We start from the raw sequence: 19,024 nt of genomic DNA, 5'->3' as shown, positions 1-19,024 counted from the left end.
TATATTTTCCTATTTGATTTGCTTGAAAATCTTACGGATATTCGGATTTTTGAATCAAATCAAATAAAAAACTGAGTCGAAACGGATCTAATGAATATTTTGTTCGGGCCTAGCTCTAAAAATTGTCTCTCTTTAATATGATGCGAGTCTTCTGTAATATGATACAGATTTTTTTACTTATATCCTATTAAAATAGTATAAATTAGGCGATGGTATCACTTTTCCCACTATTTTCTACATTTTATGCAGTAAGAAATGGAACAATTCTTTGTAGTACATAAAGACGATTTGTCCAGTTTATTTTCTTCTTACTAGCATTTTAATTGCACATGCTTTTTAATTTTGCATGCTAGTTTAATTTATTAATTATTCTAACGAATACTATATATCTAGAATCCAATTGCTTAATGATGTCTATTGTAGTTTGCTAACGACGTCTCTTTAATTCTCTCATTTTTTTTCTTCTAAATTTCCTCCACCAATTATTCCGTACTCGTTCTTCTCCATACATTCCCACTTAAATAATGTGGAAACCTGTAAAATAGGGAAGACAATAAATTGATAAAAAAAACAAAATTAATATTTTTTAAAAAATAACTCACCGGATTTGTCTACACTCTTATCTACTATTTTCGCATGCTCGTCAATGGCAACATCATCCCTTTCCTTTTCATTCTCTCTATCTCTTTGACTTCATTTTTATTGTCTCTTCTCTTTTGAAATTGAAATTCTGATACCAAACACATACTAAAAAATAAAAATAAAAAGATAATCATCACGGTTTTAAGTAATGGCTGGAGGTGGTGGTGGAGGAGGTGGCGAAGGTCCAAGACAGCTAGACCAGACCCCGACTTGGGCCGTTTCTACAGTTTGTGGTGTTATCATCTTGATCTCCATTATTTTGGAACTCATCATTCACAAAGTCGGCGAGGTGATTTGATAGAGAACACCATTATACCTTATGGATGTATATATGCTTTGCATTTGCTACTTTTTTGGTTACACTTAATTCCATGCTTGTAGGTTTTCGAACGAAAGAAGAAGAAAGCTTTGTTTGAAGCTCTTGAGAAGATTAAAAATGGTAACAATATAGAAATTATTTTTTTTGGTTTCTTGAAATCAAGGAACAATTGTTTTCGTTCATATATATATATATATATATATATATATATATATATATATTTTCTTTATTAATTTAAAGACGATAATACAAATATATCAGTGAGCACACAGATTGAAGCTCTACAAACCACACAACCAATATATGAGTTTAACAAAGTAATCAAAAAAGTGAAAAACACGTTGATTTCCGTAATAGATAAGCCTCACACGCTAACAGAATAAATCAATCTGTTATTTTCTTTGACCGTCTTCGTCTTCAATCTATTTTGGTCTTCTGGTTGGAGTGCTATCTTTTCTTTTATGTAGTGAAGATGGAATTTTTCGTGTGGTTAGCGTATGGTTAGGGATGTAACTGATGGATCGTATCCCTATTATTTTCATGAAAAGTTTTGGTTCCTATATATATATATTTAACTCAAAATTATGTTACATATTGTAGAGCTTATGGTTTTGGGATTTATTTCCCTGCTTCTAACATTTGGCCAAAACTACATTGCGAGCATATGTGTTCCATCAAGATACGGCCATGCAATGTCTTTTTGTGGTCCATATGATGGACCTAGTGAAGATGATCGTAAAAAGCTCAAGAAAACAGACCATGCAATGCGTATTCTCTACTCTGTTCAACGTCGTTCTTTGGCCGACGCTCCTCCAGTAAATTGCAAGAAAGTAATATTAACTACTGTTTCAGCATAAAAGTTTTAAGTAGTTTTATTAACTTATTATTTTGTTATCGTTTCAGGATTATGTCGCACTTATATCATTAAACGCATTACATCAAGTGCATATATTCATATTCTTCTTGGCCGTGTTCCATGTTATATATAGTGCTATAACCATGATGCTTGGAAGAGCCAAGGTATATTGGTAGAAATTTTTCACATTGTATATATGTGTTGATGATGATTTTAATTGAACTAATTCGTTTTTTCGTAAACATAGATTCGTGGCTGGAAAGTATGGGAGCAAGAGGTCATCCATGAACAAGAAATGATGAATGGTAGAGTGAACTTTATATTTTGCATGGTGATCAAAATTTTACTGTCCTAGCTAATCAAAATTTTACTGTCCTTGCTATTTTTATTTTTTTAATACAGATCCATCAAGATTTAGACTCACACATGAGACATCATTTGTCCGAGAACATGTCAATTCTTGGGCTAGCAATAAATTCTTCTTCTACGTTGTACGATTTTCTTAAATTCTAAGTGTTATTCTTGCACAATTATCATCTCTAATCTAATGGAACTAGAGGTTAATTTTCAGATGTGCTTCTTCCGTCAAATACTTAGATCAGTGAGGAAGTCTGATTACTTGACAATGCGACATGGATTCATAAGTGTGAGTGCATTAATATCTTACATTAATTCTCCATTAATATCCAATTGTTTGTTGCTCTAAAACCCTATGTATTTAGGTTCATTTGGCACCTGGTATGAAGTTTGATTTTCAAAAGTACATCAAAAGATCTTTGGAAGACGACTTCAAGGTGGTTGTAGGAATAAGGTAACTCATATCCTCTTTCACATTTTTAGTCTAGTTTGCTTTATTTGTTTCTAATGAAATCTACCACTGATGATGACAGACCCGAGCTTTGGGCCTTTGTAATGTTGTTTTTACTCTTCGATGTTCACGGTTAGTCTTTAGTTTATCGTACTTCTACATTATGATATCTTGACTTACTAATAATTGATCTATATATAAAAACAAAAAACTTTATAGGATGGTATGTTACTGCCGTAATCACCATGATTCCTCCTCTAGTAAGTCATTAATTTATCTACTATACGAAGCTCATTCTTACTTCAAAAAGATTAAAGAACATTTTATGAACTAATTGTGGTTTATGTTTAAAGTTAACACTAGCCATAGGAACAAAGCTACAAGCCATTATATCGTACATGGCATTGGAGATTCAAGAGAGACATGCAGTAATTCAAGGGATGCCAGTTGTCAACGTCTCAGACCAACATTTTTGGTTTGAAAAACCCGATCTAGTACTTCATATGATCCACTTCGTTCTGTTTCAGGTGAAAATTTATATAAGTGAATGATATATGTGATGTTTTAGTGATCCGAATCCGACACCATCCGAACCAAAACCGAACCGAATAGTCGTATAATCCGAACGGATAACAAACTCCCTCATCCGAATTATCCAAACTGAATCCGAACCGAAATCCGAATGCCTAAGCCTATGATTTAGTATAATTACTGATTTTATTTTTTTGGATACTTTTCAGAATGCTTTTGAGATAACTTATTTTTTTTGGATATGGGTAAACTTTTCAGAATCTCTTCTTCTAGTTTTTACTTTATGTTGGTACTAATTGCTTCTAGAAATTTTTATAATAATGTTATAATTATTCTTGTTGCAGTATGAGTTTGGGCTAAGGTCCTGTTTTCATCACCATTTTGGCCTTATAATCATTCGTGTCTGCCTAGGGTGAGTAATAGTATTATCATAAACAATTTTTTTTACCAAGTTTTCGATCGAGTTTGTGAAAATTGAATATATGGTCTTGGCTTTAGGGTGGGAGTACAATTCCTATGCAGTTATATCACATTGCCCCTTTACGCTCTCGTCACTCAGGTATGCAACATTTATATATCTTTTTTTCTTCCTTTGAATGTTTTCATAGAGTTAGTTGTTTTATCATTGCATAATTCTTTTACAATATATATTTTATAGATGGGATCCACAATGAAGCGATCAGTGTTTGATGAGCAAACTTCAAAAGCATTAGAACAATGGCATAAGAAGGCGAGGAAAAAGAATGAAAAGTGAGAATAATTGGCTTCTCCTTTTAATCTATGGATAGACCAAATTTAACAGTCTAATAGTTTGGTTACTTAATAGTCTATACACAATTTTTGGAAAATAGGATTTAGCTATGTAATTATTATTTATTATATAAATTCCTTACGTGGGTTTAATTTTTGAGTTGATTTTTTCTCTACATGTTTATCATGTCCTATTTATAGTTTTGTACAAAATAGTTTTGGAAAGGTAGAATTTTTATGCATTTGTACACTTTAGAGTTAATATATAAAAGACTTTCTTAGAAAAGAAAACCAGAAAAAAACAATACATAACATTAGGGAAAATTAGTTGAACCAATTCCTGAAATTTAAAAATTTGGTAAAAAGACATTTGACTAATGTTTGTTGCAGGTAAAATTTGAAACTCTTAAAAAATAATATACAAAACATAAATAAACAAATGCATCTTATTGTATAGTATGAATACCTCCAAGATCAACTAATGCAATTTCACATCAGGGTTCCTTATAGATTTAAGCCACATATCCGCCATTACTCTAGATGACAAGCTCCACAACATCTCCTCTTCTTCTTCTTCCTTCTCCTTCTTCTTTATATTACTCTTCTTCTTCCCTTTCTTTCCCATTCCGTGTTCCACAAGCCATTGCGCCGCGGTAAGCCTCCGCTTCTCCGCCGCATCTTTCTTCACTCCCCCAATGTGCAAACTTCCTACCTTTAACCCTTTCTCCTCCTCCTCTTCCGCTTGTACTGCTACCACAACTGTCCCTCCTACAGCCTCATATCTCCTTGTCGGGTCACGGAGCTGTACTGTCGCCAAAACCGTTAGCTTTTGCTGTGTGCGATGCTCCTTTTGCCATTCTTCCAGCGGAATGGTCGATTCAAGTGGATTCTTCTGACCTTTCGCAGCCGAAACCTCGAAAGGAGCTTCATCATCCACCATGTCAGCTTGAATCTTAAGTCCTTCAACAACCATTTCCTCTAGTTTCTGTAAAGAGACGGCTAAAACCTCCTCTGCCGAAGTCAATGGATTCTCCTCCACATTCCATATACCGGTCATTATTCTCTCCCTTCTTCCGCTGCTCATCGCGTTAGCCATTGTTTTAACAGCTGCGACAGTTCGCGCTGCGCTCGTGTTAGCTCTCTCTTTGTTCCTCCCTTGTATAATCGCTGACGCTATTCCTTCAAAAGCCACTTGCTCCCCTGTTTTCCCCATTAGCTCATCTATCGCCATAAGCGAAGATATCTTTGACTCTAGTTCCTCACCCGAACCCGCCATTCTATGAAATAGCTCGAATCCAGTGGCTGGTCCGGCTTCTGGTAGTACCTGTAATAAAGATTTCAGATTCCTGTTGTTGTAGGATTCTTTTGATTATGTAAATATTAATTCAGGCCTTACCACAATCTGTTTGGAGATTTGCATAACAAGCTTAGGAGTGTCTTTCCTCATGACCACCGTGTCGAAAGGGTTCATAGAGACTAAGTAACCACCGTCTCGTGTCTGAACAACGCAACCAATGCCTTTACCGAGATCCGAGAGGTAATTCTCCGATTCATCGTCTACGGATTCGCCAGACCGCAGTTCAGAGATGTCCATTTTGTGCTGATAAAATTTCAGCTTCTCGGTTTCTTCATCCTCAAGTAACTGAAGAAACTCCTTTGTCACAGTTTGTTCCTCTTCATCTAGCCTTTGTGACTCTGTTTCACCATCACCTCCATCACTCTCGTCTTTCATCATCGATTCAAGCGCTTTGATCTGCTTTGCAATTGAATCAAGCTCGGTGAGTCTCATTATGTGCCGTGGATCATCAACATTAACATGTTGTTCCTTCATCTCAACAGATCTTTCACCTATGGTTCCATCAGATTTCTCAGTTTCCAAGTCATCATCAAACTCAACTCCTTTATCCACAACTTCAAAATCTGGTTCCTCTTGATCATCTTCAGCTCTCTGTTCCGGTTTGTCGTTTTTCTGAACCGGTTTCTCCTCGGGTTTCTCCTCAGGTTCATCCAGATTCAAATGCTCCATCCCGTGAAAATCCGAAACTGACTCCACACCACTCGCTGGCGTCCACGCCTCGCTCCGGCTCGTCATTTTAGGGCTCGGAACACTAAACGACGTCTTCGATTGCTTTCGACCGAAGGAATTAGCGAAATTCTTAGGTTTACTACTCGGTTTCATCCCGAATTCGCCTTGTTTACTGTAAATCCCAGCTCCACCGTCTTTCTCCATAATCTGAAACCCTAATTTCAAAGCCAATTCACCCCCTTTAGCCTTCCCTGAAAGTCCCCAATTCATATCCCATTGCCTAACCCTAGCTCCTTCGTAATTCATCTTCTCTACCGACTCCTGAATCAACTCACTCAAATCCACCACATGCCTTCCAAACTCCAGTTCCTTGGCATCCACGGCGAAAAGATAAAACAAAAACGGACGAGCCTCAAACTTCGCTGGACTACCTTTACCGTTCGCCGGTGAGTAATACACATGGCACTTGATAAACAAGGTCTCCTCAAAATCAGCAGAACCCTGAGAAACCCTACACGGCATCGTCTGAACAGCACCGTCTTTAGTTTCCTTCTTCCTCACGCAAACTCCAAGGCGTAAACCATTCATCGACGCTGGAAGATTCTGCGCCGCCACAACCTCCACTGATAACAAACAGCTTAGCTTCTGCATACCAATCCGAACCAGCCCTCGAATCGGCTTCCAATTCCAAATCCCTTTCTTCTCTTCCTTCACACCCGAACCCGATGACGACTCCTCTGGTTTCTTGACAATCCTGTTGCTCTGAGTAACATTCTCTTCCTCCTCTACCTCAAGTTTCGGTCTCGACCGCCACGGAGACAGCGATAAACGCCGAGCCCGCGGCTTCGATACTGTCAAATCCTCAGCTCGTGCTGTACTCACTTCATCAGCAGAGGTAACAAGCGACGGAACAGAACTCCGAGGGAGAGCGAGAGAGTTTGTTCTCCTGTTTCCAACTGAAACCTGAGGTTTCTGGTAAAGGTTTTCACTTAGAGCTTCAAGTTCCGCGAGAAGCTGTGTGTTAGAACTCCGGCTACCGGAATATTCTCCTGCCATGTAGAAGAAGAAGAAGAAGAAGCTCTTCTGTGTTTTTTTTGGTCCCCAGAAGAAGGGATAAGGAAGCTGAGGGTTTATTTGGGGTTTGTGTGGTTATTATTATCGATAGGTTTCATTGTTTTGTCTGTCCAAAATTGAGAAAATTTATTAGTTGGTGAAGCGATTGGATCAGGATTTAGAATGTCGTGGCCTTCTCTCAACTCTGAAAGAGACACCAACCTTTATGGTCCCAACTAATTTATTGTCACGGTATGGTTTCGTTCAACGTTTTAGAATCGTTAGTTCTCTAACCTTGTGTTTGTGGTTGTTAGAGTTTTGTGAAATATAAATACTATATACTATACTATAATAAATGTCTAAGAAAAAAATTAAATTTTTCTCTGTAATCAGTTCAAAAATAATTGTATATGTCTCTGTAACTACAGTTTCAGTCTAATGGATTTACCGAATTGAAGCTTCTTTCTCTATCGAAACCTCGTGATCGTGTTGATCCCGATGTATCGTTCATTGAACCATCGATCTTTCTCTTCTTGCTTTCGTGCTTGGACTCTTCTTTCTCATCCATGAGAGACAAGAATCTTTGCAAACGAGTGGAGCGCATGGAGGAAGAGTCATGATTCTGCTGTTGATCTCTTGCAATGGCATCATCGGTTGGCTTTTTATAGAGCTGACGGATGATCTGAACAAAGTATAGGAAGAGAGCGAGGAGGCACGCGACGCCGCATATGAGAAATAGTCCCCAAAAGCTTTTTAGATGAAGCCTGTCTGATTCGAGCTCCGCGTTCTCTAGAGTGCATGCGTTCTTCATTAGCCATTTGTCGTGGATCCTTTGCAAATCTCCGTTCTCTGCTAGCTCTAAGATCGCTGTTGATAGATCTATTGCTAGAGGAGAGTCTCTAGGAAAGGCCTACGTAAAACCATTTATACATAAGTAACAGAATCTAACCAAACCAAATGGTGACAATATCTTTATACTTACAAATCCCCAGCCACTTTTGGTGAACTCTTGACCAACGATTCTATAAGCGCAGTTGCTGGAGAGGAAGAGTTCGACATAAGGACGTTCGTCAACAATCGCGGCAACGCCTCCTTTGCTTGGTCCATCTTTTAATGCCTTAGCATAGGCTTCAGGTGTTCCAAGTGGGACTAGGCGTGACTCTGATATGTTGAGTTCGTTCCTCAAATAACTCTCTGCAAATGAACCAACCTGGTACCCTATTGGATCATCTCTTTCTCTAAGGCTTTCAATTCCCTTGATGGGTGAAGAGAGCTGCTGAACCGTCAATATCGATGTCAGACTAGCCGTGTAGCTCGAGTTGATGATTAGTACAACGAATAGCCATATGATCAGAACCAACCGTCCAAGTGTACTAACTGTGTTCTCTCCTGTCAAAACCAAGGGAAAGAGTCATATCAGTCAAAAGCCAAACAATAACCAGTGGCACAGTAAGTTTTCTTTCGACATACTATGCGCGAAAAACATGGTCGAGAAGCTAAACCTGCAGATATCAAACAAACAATAAATGGATCAGCCAAAAGATAACAAGCAGTTGTCTCTAAGCTACTTCTCTGAAATATATAGTAAACTGACCAGAGAATTGTGACACATTGTCTCTTAGGTGGGCCTCTGAATTCATCGTTAGTCCTATGTTCCAAGATCCAAACAACAATGCCAACAAAGAGAAAGCAACAACCCGTGACAGCCCACATAAGACGGTTGAAAGGTCGAAGAAAAGCCCAGGCTCCTGAATTCAGTTTTTTAAAAGGTGCAACTACAACTAGTCCTGATGCTGCATATGGTTGTGTGAAATCTACAATCTTTGTCCGGTTTGTTACAATGGCAACATCACCTACTACCCCATCAAAATTCTGCAGTAAATCCATTTTTACAGTAAGTAGAAATGGTAAAAGTAACTTCTATGAAAAAGAATGTAATAAGCACTCACACCAGTTGTTATCATCTCAACCATATGCGTGTAGCTCGGATTCTCCTTTCCATTTCCATAAGGAATAAACTTGACAGGAACTGCGTACGGTAAAAGATTCACTGCAGCCGTGAAGACATCAATGCAAAACCCTTTGAACATGTTCTCGGTTCCGCGAATTTGTGATACAAACTCCTTGTAACTAACGCGAAGAGGCACGCCAATCTTGAGTTCTTTCCCATTGTTAGAGAAAACCCATCCGCGAGGTTTCGTAAACGTTTCTCCCGGCCAAATGACATGCTTTAGTTTCGGACTTGTTGACATATTTGGTTTCTCCTTTGTGTAGAGTAACTCAGGTAATACAGTTGATAAACCAGAATGATTTGACCAGTAGCCTATTTGACGAACACCGGTTCCCGCCACATTGATAATATCGTAAGCTGGACGGGTCCGAGACCTGTCTGGAGTGAACTGAAGCTGTCCCGTTAAACCAACCATACGCGTTCCGAGGATATCTTTAAGCAGTGCTTCTCCACCATCAAAGACAGTCATAGCCTCTAAGTTGAGATTTCCGCTTTTTCCCAACGTATTGAGCATTGAGTGATTCGAAAACGATATATTCCCACCGTCTTTAAAGAACTTATCTAAACCCCGGGCTAACAACATAACAGAATCATAAGCATAGAGTCCATATGTATTAAGAGCCAAAGAAGCACCAGACATCTTACGCCACCTCTTGAAAAACTCCCGTTTAAAATCCGAATCCGGCGTGTGTGGACGCAGAACAAGAACACCTTGAATAGTTTCCAACCTCTCAGCGGGTAACGGCGAAGAAGAGTCAAGATTCGTAGAGAGCCAATCCGTAGCGATCCAAACATATCCATTTCCCATCATTCCAAGATACTTAGCCTCCTTAAAAACCGCGAACCCCAACTCCGAATAAACATGTATCACAACAATCCTCGGTTGAAGCAACATGATCTTTATCAGCATGTTCATGATCTCATTCTTATTAACAGCCGTGTCAGGATGTAAACCCGCCTTATAAGTAATTCTCAATCTCCTACTCGCAAGCTTATCGTTCAACGCAGCAACACCGTTCCTACCGAAATCATCATCAACAAACACAGCAATAACTTCTTTCCAACCATAAAAATCTACAATGGATGCTATTGCATCCATTTGATATAAATCACTCTGAGTAGTCCTAATGAAATACGGAAACTGTAACGGCGACATTACGGGATCGGTTACAGCAAACGAAAGAAGCGGTACACGAAGTTCGTTAGCCATATGAGATATCATATGAGCTACTACAGAACATTGTGGTCCTATAATCCCAACTATATCTTTCTCCATAAACCTCAATGCTGCAACAAACAAACAAACAAACAAACAAACAAATGAGTCAATATTGATGACATCCTAAACACTAACTAAAGAGATCTCACAGGGTTAAACCTTCAACCATGCCCATAAAACCGCTGCAGTTAGAGTTTTGCATCGAAACAGAAAACTTTGTTCCGCTGAGAATGTCTGGATTTGAATTCACATCTTTTACTGCTTCATCAATAGCGATCTTAGCAACTTTGCCAATAACTGAATCAAAACTGAATATAGAACCGATTTTCACAACTTTTGGTTTCTCAGAATGTGTTCTTCTGAACAATCCACTACAAAGGAAAGACAAGAAGAAGAAAGTCCAGAGTTGCTTCATATCTGATAAAGAGATGAAAGTAAATTAGTTGAGTTTCTTAAAGCTAAAATTGGACCAATCTGATGATGACTTTGATTCAGTAGGACCAAGAAAAAAAAAGACAGAAATGGTACGAATTAAGACAGCAAAATTTACCGAAATAACATGTATGAATCGAATGGATTAAATTAGGACAAAAGCTTTAGAACCTTTTAGTTTTGCTGCTTATGAAGCTTCTGCAACTACTAAAGAAATAATCAAGCAGATATGAATATCGAAAGAGAAGGCATGGAGGAGAAGAAAGAGGCAAGAACAAAGTGGCGGAATCAGATTCGGTGATGAATTGAGATTAATCCCAACCTCATATTCTTCAAAGAACAGAGGAAAAAATCTCACAACAACATTCACATGTCTATTTGGTTCAGTTTGGATTAAAAAAAAAAAAAAAAAAAAAAACTTTCAACTTGTTTCTTTTCGCTTTTATTTATTTGTTTTTGTTTATAAATCTGTGTCAGCGCTTCTTTTTTTCTACTAGTTTCTTAACAGAGATAGGAAAAAAAAATGCATGTGTATACTAGAACTGTAAAATAATAGAAAAGTAATAATTATATTTATATAAGAAAAAATATATATCAGCTAATGACCTTTGCATTTTTTATATATTAACAAATTCAAATGATATACCAAATTAATAAATATATATATGAACACTACAATTTATAGAAGAAAAATGATTGTCAAAAGTAAAATGTATATTTTCTTATATTACCAAAATATGATAACAAAATATAGTATAAAAAAAAGAATTTGTTGTCTAATTTGTTATATATATATTTTGTATATCTTGTTATATCAATCCAAATATAAACCAAAATTTTGTTATATAATGTTTTTGTGGTTTATATTGTTATATTATTTGTAGTATATTTCGTTATTAGTTTTTTTTTTAAATTATAAAATAAATTCTTATTTTAATTTGTTTATTAAAAAAAAAAAAATTGAATATAATTTTTGGTCAACATCGGTAAACGTCGATCAACATTGGTCAACGCCGGATTCTGACGACCGAAGCATCAAAGTAGGATGGTTATGGTGTTGGCAACATGTCTTATGTTTGTTCGTGTATGTCCGTATGTGATGACAATATTTCGTGTAGCTAACGAGACATTTTTAAAGTATGCAAGTGTTGGGATGTGTTGGCTTATACTTTGCATAACTGATAAACCTTTTTCTTTTATATAATTATAAATTTTGAACTCATGATAAATATGACTTTTTTCTTTTTTTTGGATTTACTGTGATTAATACAATATTCTAGTGGCAAAAAAATTATTGGTTGACTAAGACTTGACAACAAACCAAAAATGTTATGTTATCGTTTGTAGTTGAAAACCGTTCAAGTCAACTTAAACATTCTACAAAATGCCTAATCATACCCAAAAATACATTTATTTTTAATTTGGATGATTTTAAAAGCGTTTACATCCAAAAACTAATTATGGATACGCGAAATCATGTTAAAATTCTACTAATTATGGATACGCGAAATCATGTAAAAATTCTAACTCTGATCGCTAACAACATAATCAACAGCAAGTTTTAAAAAGAAAATTACTAGAAAGACTCATATTTTAGGGTTAACTACTAGAATGACATACCAAAAATATGGGTTATAGGAGTAATATTTTGGTCTAAAATGTCATTTATTTTCTTTGTAAGAAAAACAATATCATAGGAATGTCATTACTAAATCATTCAAAAAAGTAATTTTATTTACGAAACTGCCACTCCGTTATTTTGGTCGTCTCTGAAAAATATGTGCTTCATGTTGCGACAGATTTGTTTGTCCACCACACTTTTTGTTCGACAGACTTTTTCGTACCACATGTTTATTTAGTCATAGTTATGATAGATTTATAGGTTATAGCATATTGTTTTTTTCGCGACAGATTTGTTTTATGTAGACATTACAGATTGGTTTTCAAAATTTGAAACATCTCGTTATTACACGTATTATCAAAAATGTTTCATGGTTTGAGAGCATGGGTGAACCAGTTTATTTACATTGGGTTACGATAGACTTATAGTTGATGACATCAGATTTGTTAAAAATTTGCCATGTTTGACGTTTAATGCATTAAATTGAGAATAAAAAGTATATTCTTATAGAGTTTTATTTCCATTTTTTCCTTATTTTACGCATACCAACTGTTTCAATTAGATTCTTTGATTACGCTTCCTTTTCGGGATCTTATTTGATTCGTTTGTTTCTTCTCTTGATCTCATCGACAATTCTTCCTTTGTTTCTTTTTTTGAGTTTCGACTTTTTCATGTTTTCTAATAATGCTTTCTTCAGACTATAATGTTTTAGGCAAAACAAGAATAAGCGGTTTGGGTATGGATTAGATTATTCTCGTATGTGGCAGATGGATCTTTGAGAAAACCATATGGCTTTTTGTAGTCGATAATAGTAAAAGTTGTCGAGTTCTTGAAGGTAACAGTCAAACCAATTTTCATGATTTCGTTCCAATGGTGTATGATGATTACGGTTTGGATAATAGACTATTCGAAGTAGTTTTCAAGATCTCAATATCCAAAAAATTACCCGCAGATACACCACATGTTATTATTGGTAATAATAGACAATTTCAAGGTTTTTTGGGGCATATGAAGAATGAAATCGCTCGACTTTGAGTTGAAGTGAAGGAGAAAGTTATAGTTCAATCCACAAAGGAGGAAATTGATGGTTTCATTAACTGTATTTTGACAAGTTCTTTACGACCAAGTAATATATTCTATAAGGTAGAGGGAGAAATCGATTTGCCAAGTGAAAACATGGAAGAAGCCGAAGTTAATAATATATCTTTAGATGGTGAAGATGATGAAAGTGTATTTGATTGCTGCAACGATTCTGATGGAACCGATGTGTCTGCATTGGAGCTGGCGGTTGGACAATGTTTGGAAACAAAAGAGCACTTGAAGAAACGTTTGAAGATACTTGTCGTTTTACAGAAATTTGATTTTGATGTTGGTAAATCGACTCTACAAATTTATATTGTCAACTACTGGGTTAAAGGATGTCGATGGAGGGTTCGAGTGTAGGCGACTCTACAAAGTTTCATGTGATATTATTTAAGTTAGAACATATATGTTATGTTACAGATTGTTTCATCACGCGCCCAACACACAAAATACTTGGATTCTTGTACAAAGGTTACGTTGGTAGGATTGGACCTAAGGTTCTGCCAATACATGATGCTGAAACGTTGAATAAACACTTTCAAATCAAGGTATGATTTACTATTTTTTATCTATTAGTATTACATTTTTAAATCGCATTTTATGTTCTTGCTAATACACACGGTAAAATAATATTGTGTACATGGATTATTGGAAGACATATCGGAAACTAAAGTATGCACGACAATTGGTTAGGGGTAGTCGAGAAAGTGGATATGAGCAGCTCCTGGCGTACTTGTACATGCTAAGGAGAGAAACTTCTGGAACTTTTACTCGACTTAAAGTTGATGAAGAAAAACGATTTAAGTACTTGTTTCTAGCGTTTGGTACAATAATTTTAGGATTTCTTTACATGAGGAAAGTGATAGGTGTGGATGATACATTTTTGCAAGGAAAATACTTAGGGGCACTTCTTACCGCAACGGTCCAAGATGGTAATTTTCAGCTATACCCGATAGCGTTTGCCGTGGTGGACACTAATAATAATCAATATTGGAAATGGTTTTTTAAACAACTAAGTTGTTTGATACAAGATGACGAAAGCCTTGCCATAATTTCTAATAGGCACCAATCCATTGGAAAAACAATAAAGACGTTTTATCCTAAATCTAGCTAGGGAATATGTACATACTATTTGTACTAAAATATATTAGTCTGCTTTAAAGGTCGGGATACATTTGGTTTGGTAAAGAAGGCAGTGAATGCTTTTAGATTAGTCGACATTGAAATCAATTTTGCTCTGATTCAAGCTTTGAATCTTGAACTCCATGCTTACCTTCAAAGAGCAGATGTACGCAGATGTACGACTCTGACACGTGTACATTTCCCTGGTGATAGGTACAATTTGCTTACAAGTAACATTGTTGAATCAATGAATAAGGTCATGTCACCTGCTAGAAGTTTCCCTATTGTACAGCTGTTAGAAGAAATTAGGTCCATGATGACTAGATGGTTTTCAGACTGAAGGAATGACGCACTGAATTTGACAACCTCTCTTACACGCGGAGTAGAAAAGATTTTGCAAGTAAGAATTTCTAATCTAAAGCTATTTGAACAACACATCTATGTAAACATTGTTCACTAATAACAATCCTAGGAATTGTTTTGTAGAGTCGTGTATAGTATGCCAAGTTGCTAAGTTTGCAATATATAGATGCACATCAGGTACAAGTGAGGTTTGGAGCATCTCTCCATGTTATTAATTTGAAGGATAGAAAATGTTTGTGTTGTATATTTGATCTAGAAAAGAAACCACGTGCTCACGCAATTGCGGAGGGTGAAAAAAGAAAAGTCTCTCGAATATCAATGTGTCATCCTTACTATCACAAGAATTATGTATGTTCATCATATGCTAACGCCATCATGCCCAGGGATTTTGCTATACTAGTTCCCGAACAAGTTGTGACGACCATATGTTTACCACCAGAATCTCGACAACAACCCGGAAGACCAAAGAGATCAAGAGTCAAATCTGCATTGAAGATTGTTATGGATAAGACGAAGCCAATAAAACAACATGCTTGTGGGAATTGCAATCAAGTAGACCACAATCGTTTGACATGCACGAGTTAAACTTCAAGGAAGAGATAATTTTGCTTATGTTTACTACTATTTCGTTTCAAAGTTTTTTAGACGTACACCTCTTAATTGTCTTGTTTGATTCATTTGCATGTTTGAAGTTTTATAGATTTAAACCTCTTTTATTGTCTTGTTTGATTCATTTGCATGATTGAAGTTTTATAGACTTAAACCTCTTTTATTGTCTTGTTTGATTTATTTGCATGTTTGAAGTTTGTTAGACTTAAACTATTTTATGTACTGCAATATTTTTTTGAGTCAGTCACTCAATAGTCTGAAATTCATTTCTACTTGCATATAACATAGAAGTCTTAAAGAAATAAAAACATAATAACTTGCATAAATGTACAAATTTGTGACAAAATAATATGAAATTATGAAACACATACCATGAATGTCTAAAACAAAAACCAAAATAACCACATAACAAAAGAAAAACACAAATACAGCTTCTACGAATCATTAAGGCGAGGAAGCTCGAATTCTTTCCGACAAATCTCACAGTTAAGTGTACCAGCAAACTCTCTTAATTCATCAAACATCTCAGCACCAAGTTTGATCCTTAGAACTGCATGTTTCTATCACACAATCCATCGAATGACTTTCCAAGTGTCAAACATTCGATGTATTTTATCGCGTAGATTGCACAATCACCTGGATCGTGATTCACGGGACCTTCTTCGTGACCCTCTTCACCTCCACCATTGCGTAGCTCTTCTTACGTCTTTAGAATATATTCAGACAACATAGCTGGGATCATCTTCCTTAAAAACATGCAATGCTGAACCATTTCTGGTTCATCAACGATAGTGGGAATGTTGTTGTAAACGTAGATCCTCTTTCTCTTCAAGTTAATATCTAAAACCACCCAATGCTTTTTATTGACAAAAAGACAAGGTCAAAGGTGTCCATATTAATTAACCATTTCTTGTTTGTCGCTGTGTAACTGTGAGCTGTACCATTCTGGTGATTCGCATAATAGTCGGTCCACTTGTAGGTTTTAGAATCCGAGGAAAAGTGTTTGTAGTCTTTCTCCATCTTTCTGATCAAATCTTGATCAAGGAAAGCAATGCGGTGATTTGAGTATTTTAAAGGATCACACATAAACCTTTTGTGGAACATAATCTTTGTAGCTCCCATGTGCTGCAAAATAATTCAAACAACATTTATAAGCGAAATGTTTACAACTACACAAGTTGAAAATTGTAAACTATAAAATGGAATAGTCTTTCAGCCAACCATATTTTGCAAGTCTTTTCTTGGAGTTATAATTTGCCAAAAGAATCGAGCATCAAAATTGCTTGTTTGAAATGGTTCTTCCCTGGAAAAAAAAAGAATGATAAAAGAGAACCGAAAACATGGATATTAGAACTGCAAAACAGAAACTTACTCATCAAATCCTAGCCAATCCATGAAACTTTGAAATTTTTCATCTGAAACTGGTTGAAGATGCTCGGGTATGAAAGAGGATGATGATACATCTGTGATAACGCGCTTCACTGTGGAATTCCCTACATAAGGAGGTTTTTGATAACCGGCTAGTTGAGTCACCCGTCTCCCGCTAGCAGTACCACCATCCAAATTTTAATTTGGTCTTCAATTGACGACAACACGATAGTCATTACTTCACTAACCTGTTGTACTTGAGGATTAGAGAATGTGTCTTCAGAATTGGAAGTCATTTTCAGAGTATTTGCTACAACTTCATCAGTTACATCCACAACATCGTCGTCATCTCTCTTCATTGCCTTCTTTAAAACTTTTGGAGTAGATACCTTCACTTCTTTTACTTTGGTCATCTTCTTCTCACGTATCGGAGATACTTTTTTAGGCATGATTCCCACTTTCTTCTTCTTAACATTTGTTGCATATTTCTTTTCACAAAGAACTAGATTCTTTTATATTTCTCCCTCTTTCTTTTTCTTTTTCTTGTTCTTCATTGAGTAGACGACTTTCTTCACTACTCTTTGACCAGACAAACCATCTTTAGAAGATGGCTTCTCTTCTACCATCCAAGACTGCGATAATCAAGTAATTTAAGATTTCACCATCATAATTCATGCTAAATATGAAAAACAATTTTTAGCGAGATACAACTTACAAGTTCTTTATTGTGTGCCTCATCATATTCATTGTTGTTGGACGTGACATTATCAATGGGTACATCAGCGGGATGAAACCCTTTCAAATTAGTCTCTAGAGTTGCAAGTCTCTTACTAAGCTCTTCATCTAAAGCACTCACTTTCTGATTAATAAGAGTTGGGAATTTACTCTCCAACACCGTAATCGTCCCTGTCAATTTTTCTAGCATTTTCCAAATATCCAACAAGCTTGTTTTCTCCTCTTCATCAACCTATAATCAGTGACATAATTGTGGAAGTTAAATTACTTTCAAAATGCAGACTATTATAAATGCTACTACTACAAAAAAGTTGTTTTACATCATTTATTATAAATATTGCATTAGTTAAAAATAATTTAAAAGAGTTTTGTATCACTTATATAAGTGATTTATATATTGGTTGCATCAGTTTATTACTAACTAATGTTAATAATCAAAATAGTTACATCGATTATTGTAATTGATGTCATTGTTGTATCAGTAGCTAAAAATGATGTTAATTTTTAAATCAATTTATTTAAGTGGTGTTAGTGTTTGTTTCAGTTAAGATAACTGAATTTAAGAATAATAATAATTGTTATATTAGTTAAAGAATTATTTTAAATATAGTTTTTGAATTATGATTTTATTTATTACCTTTTTAATAATAACAAATCATGGTGGATATTTTTTTCAAAAATTACTCATTGCAATATCTACTCAATGTTTTTATCAAGATTTTATAAAATACATCACATGAACAATAAATCTTAATAATATAATAACACACATCTTCCTTCTATTCCATGCTTCTTCCTTCCATTAATTGTTCGTTCTTCTTAGAAATTCTAATTTTCTTCTATGCCATCTCTCTTTCATTTGTAGAATCAGGATCATATTTTGATTATAACTTAAGATCCTTTGAATCCTCAATCCTCATCGAACTTGAGTTTTTTGTTGTACAAAAAAAAAAGAGATTGATTATTTGGTCGGAATAAAAATAATCATTTGTAAGTGTATACCTTTATATTTCTCCAAACTGTGAAGTAAAACACACAGCTCTAATGATCATCAATGCATTTATATATTGATTATGTAGTATTCGTGGAAGATTTTTGAATAATAATAATAAAAATAATAATTGCGCGATGGTTAAGAAAAGAAAGATAGAATGACTAGAAAATAAGAAAGTATTTTGTCTTTGACGGTGGAAAATTGAATGAGAGTAAAAACGTTATGAGATATTAAAAACGTTTTTGGAGATAACATAGTAAAACAAAAATTGTGAGCGTAAAAGAAGGATTTGTAGTGAAGAAAACAAATGTATTTAGTTAGATGATTTGAAAGAAATGTAGAAATTAATAATAAATAATAAACTCATTATGATTATTTATTTGTGGTAATAACAATTCCTCCTCATTCTACAATAAATTATGGTTAGTTTTTTTTTCTATAGTTAAAATACTTAAAAAGTTATTAGCATCACTTTTTATTGA

At 35.4% G+C, this 19,024-nt stretch overlaps 4 protein-coding genes and 1 pseudogene across 10 annotated transcripts; 2 read left to right on the top strand and 3 right to left on the bottom strand.

Moving 5' to 3' along the window:
* The first annotated feature begins 547 nt into the window (after positions 1–547).
* On the top strand, positions 548–3,984 carry MLO9 (Seven transmembrane MLO family protein). 2 transcript variants are annotated; one of them, NM_103440.4, is made up of 15 exons: positions 548–931; positions 1,024–1,081; positions 1,562–1,791; positions 1,865–1,981; positions 2,065–2,122; positions 2,220–2,308; positions 2,389–2,463; positions 2,540–2,628; positions 2,708–2,757; positions 2,845–2,885; positions 2,979–3,152; positions 3,366–3,401; positions 3,501–3,568; positions 3,655–3,715; positions 3,815–3,984. In NM_103440.4, the coding sequence occupies exons 1-15, from the start codon at positions 791–793 to the stop codon at positions 3,908–3,910; spliced, it is 1,383 nt and encodes a 460-aa protein (NP_174980.3). In that variant the 5' UTR covers positions 548–790; the 3' UTR covers positions 3,911–3,984. The 2 variants fall into 2 exon arrangements, with proteins under 2 accessions (NP_174980.3, NP_001322027.1); NM_001333203.1 differs by lacking the exons at positions 3,366–3,401; positions 3,501–3,568; positions 3,655–3,715; positions 3,815–3,984 and having other exon boundaries at positions 631–931; positions 2,979–3,217.
* A 182-nt stretch (positions 3,985–4,166) lies between these two features.
* Positions 4,167–7,314, bottom strand: PMI1 (plastid movement impaired1). Its single transcript, NM_103439.7, has 2 exons — positions 5,303–7,314; positions 4,167–5,230 (listed from the first exon to the last, which is right to left on the bottom strand). Exons 1-2 carry the CDS (start codon positions 6,986–6,988, stop codon positions 4,385–4,387), a joined length of 2,532 nt encoding a protein of 843 aa, NP_174979.5. The 5' UTR covers positions 6,989–7,314; the 3' UTR covers positions 4,167–4,384.
* GLR3.3 (glutamate receptor 3.3) lies at positions 7,306–11,065 on the bottom strand. 4 transcript variants are annotated; one of them, NM_103438.3, is made up of 7 exons: positions 10,819–11,065; positions 10,375–10,632; positions 8,935–10,283; positions 8,580–8,857; positions 8,456–8,487; positions 7,968–8,374; positions 7,306–7,895 (listed from the first exon to the last, which is right to left on the bottom strand). In NM_103438.3, exons 2-7 carry the CDS (start codon positions 10,628–10,630, stop codon positions 7,416–7,418), a joined length of 2,802 nt encoding a protein of 933 aa, NP_174978.1. In that variant the 5' UTR covers positions 10,631–10,632; positions 10,819–11,065; the 3' UTR covers positions 7,306–7,415. The 4 variants fall into 4 exon arrangements, with proteins under 4 accessions (NP_174978.1, NP_001322170.1, NP_001322169.1 ...); NM_001333202.1 differs by having other exon boundaries at positions 7,339–7,895; positions 10,766–11,065; NM_001333200.1 differs by having other exon boundaries at positions 7,346–7,895; positions 10,375–11,065.
* A 1,941-nt stretch (positions 11,066–13,006) lies between these two features.
* Positions 13,007–15,313, top strand: AT1G42530 (annotated as a pseudogene; the record flags this gene model as incomplete). The annotated part of the gene is made up of 1 exon: positions 13,007–15,313.
* Positions 15,314–15,879: 566 nt separating this feature from the next.
* AT1G42525 (cysteine proteinase superfamily protein) lies at positions 15,880–17,738 on the bottom strand (the record flags this gene model as incomplete). 2 transcript variants are annotated; one of them, NM_001160926.1, is made up of 7 exons in its annotated part: positions 15,880–15,995; positions 16,082–16,139; positions 16,215–16,285; positions 16,387–16,570; positions 17,062–17,270; positions 17,400–17,445; positions 17,529–17,738. In NM_001160926.1, the coding sequence occupies 7 exons, from the start codon at positions 17,736–17,738 to the stop codon at positions 15,880–15,882; spliced, it is 894 nt and encodes a 297-aa protein (NP_001154398.1). The 2 variants fall into 2 exon arrangements, with proteins under 2 accessions (NP_001154398.1, NP_001154399.1); NM_001160927.1 differs by having other exon boundaries at positions 17,062–17,249.
* Positions 17,739–19,024: the final 1,286 nt, after the last annotated feature.

The sequence above is a fragment of the Arabidopsis thaliana genome (assembly GCF_000001735.4).
Source record: "Arabidopsis thaliana chromosome 1 sequence".
NCBI lineage: Eukaryota > Viridiplantae > Streptophyta > Magnoliopsida > Brassicales > Brassicaceae > Arabidopsis > Arabidopsis thaliana.
Note: the sequence above shows the minus strand (reverse complement) of the source record. Positions and strands in the feature narration are given on the sequence as shown.

Excerpts from the sequence above, each read along its gene's own strand:
- MLO9 (NM_103440.4), top strand. The coding sequence starts at position 791 with ATGGCTGGAGGTGGTGGTGGAGGAGGTGGCGAAGGTCCAAGACAGCTA. Across the intron at positions 1,982-2,064 it reads TGATGCTTGGAAGAGCCAAG|ATTCGTGGCTGGAAAGTATG; the intron begins GTATATTGGTAG and ends TCGTAAACATAG. Across the intron at positions 2,629-2,707 it reads AAGGTGGTTGTAGGAATAAG|ACCCGAGCTTTGGGCCTTTG; the intron begins GTAACTCATATC and ends TGATGATGACAG.
- PMI1 (NM_103439.7), bottom strand. The coding sequence starts at position 6,988 with ATGGCAGGAGAATATTCCGGTAGCCGGAGTTCTAACACACAGCTTCTC. Across the intron at positions 5,231-5,302 it reads AAATCTCCAAACAGATTGTG|GTACTACCAGAAGCCGGACC; the intron begins GTAAGGCCTGAA and ends TCTTTATTACAG.
- GLR3.3 (NM_103438.3), bottom strand. The coding sequence starts at position 10,630 with ATGAAGCAACTCTGGACTTTCTTCTTCTTGTCTTTCCTTTGTAGTGGA. Across the intron at positions 8,858-8,934 it reads TTGAGATGATAACAACTGGT|AATTTTGATGGGGTAGTAGG; the intron begins GTGAGTGCTTAT and ends GATTTACTGCAG. Across the intron at positions 8,375-8,455 it reads GACCATGTTTTTCGCGCATA|GAGAGAACACAGTTAGTACA; the intron begins GTATGTCGAAAG and ends TGGTTTTGACAG.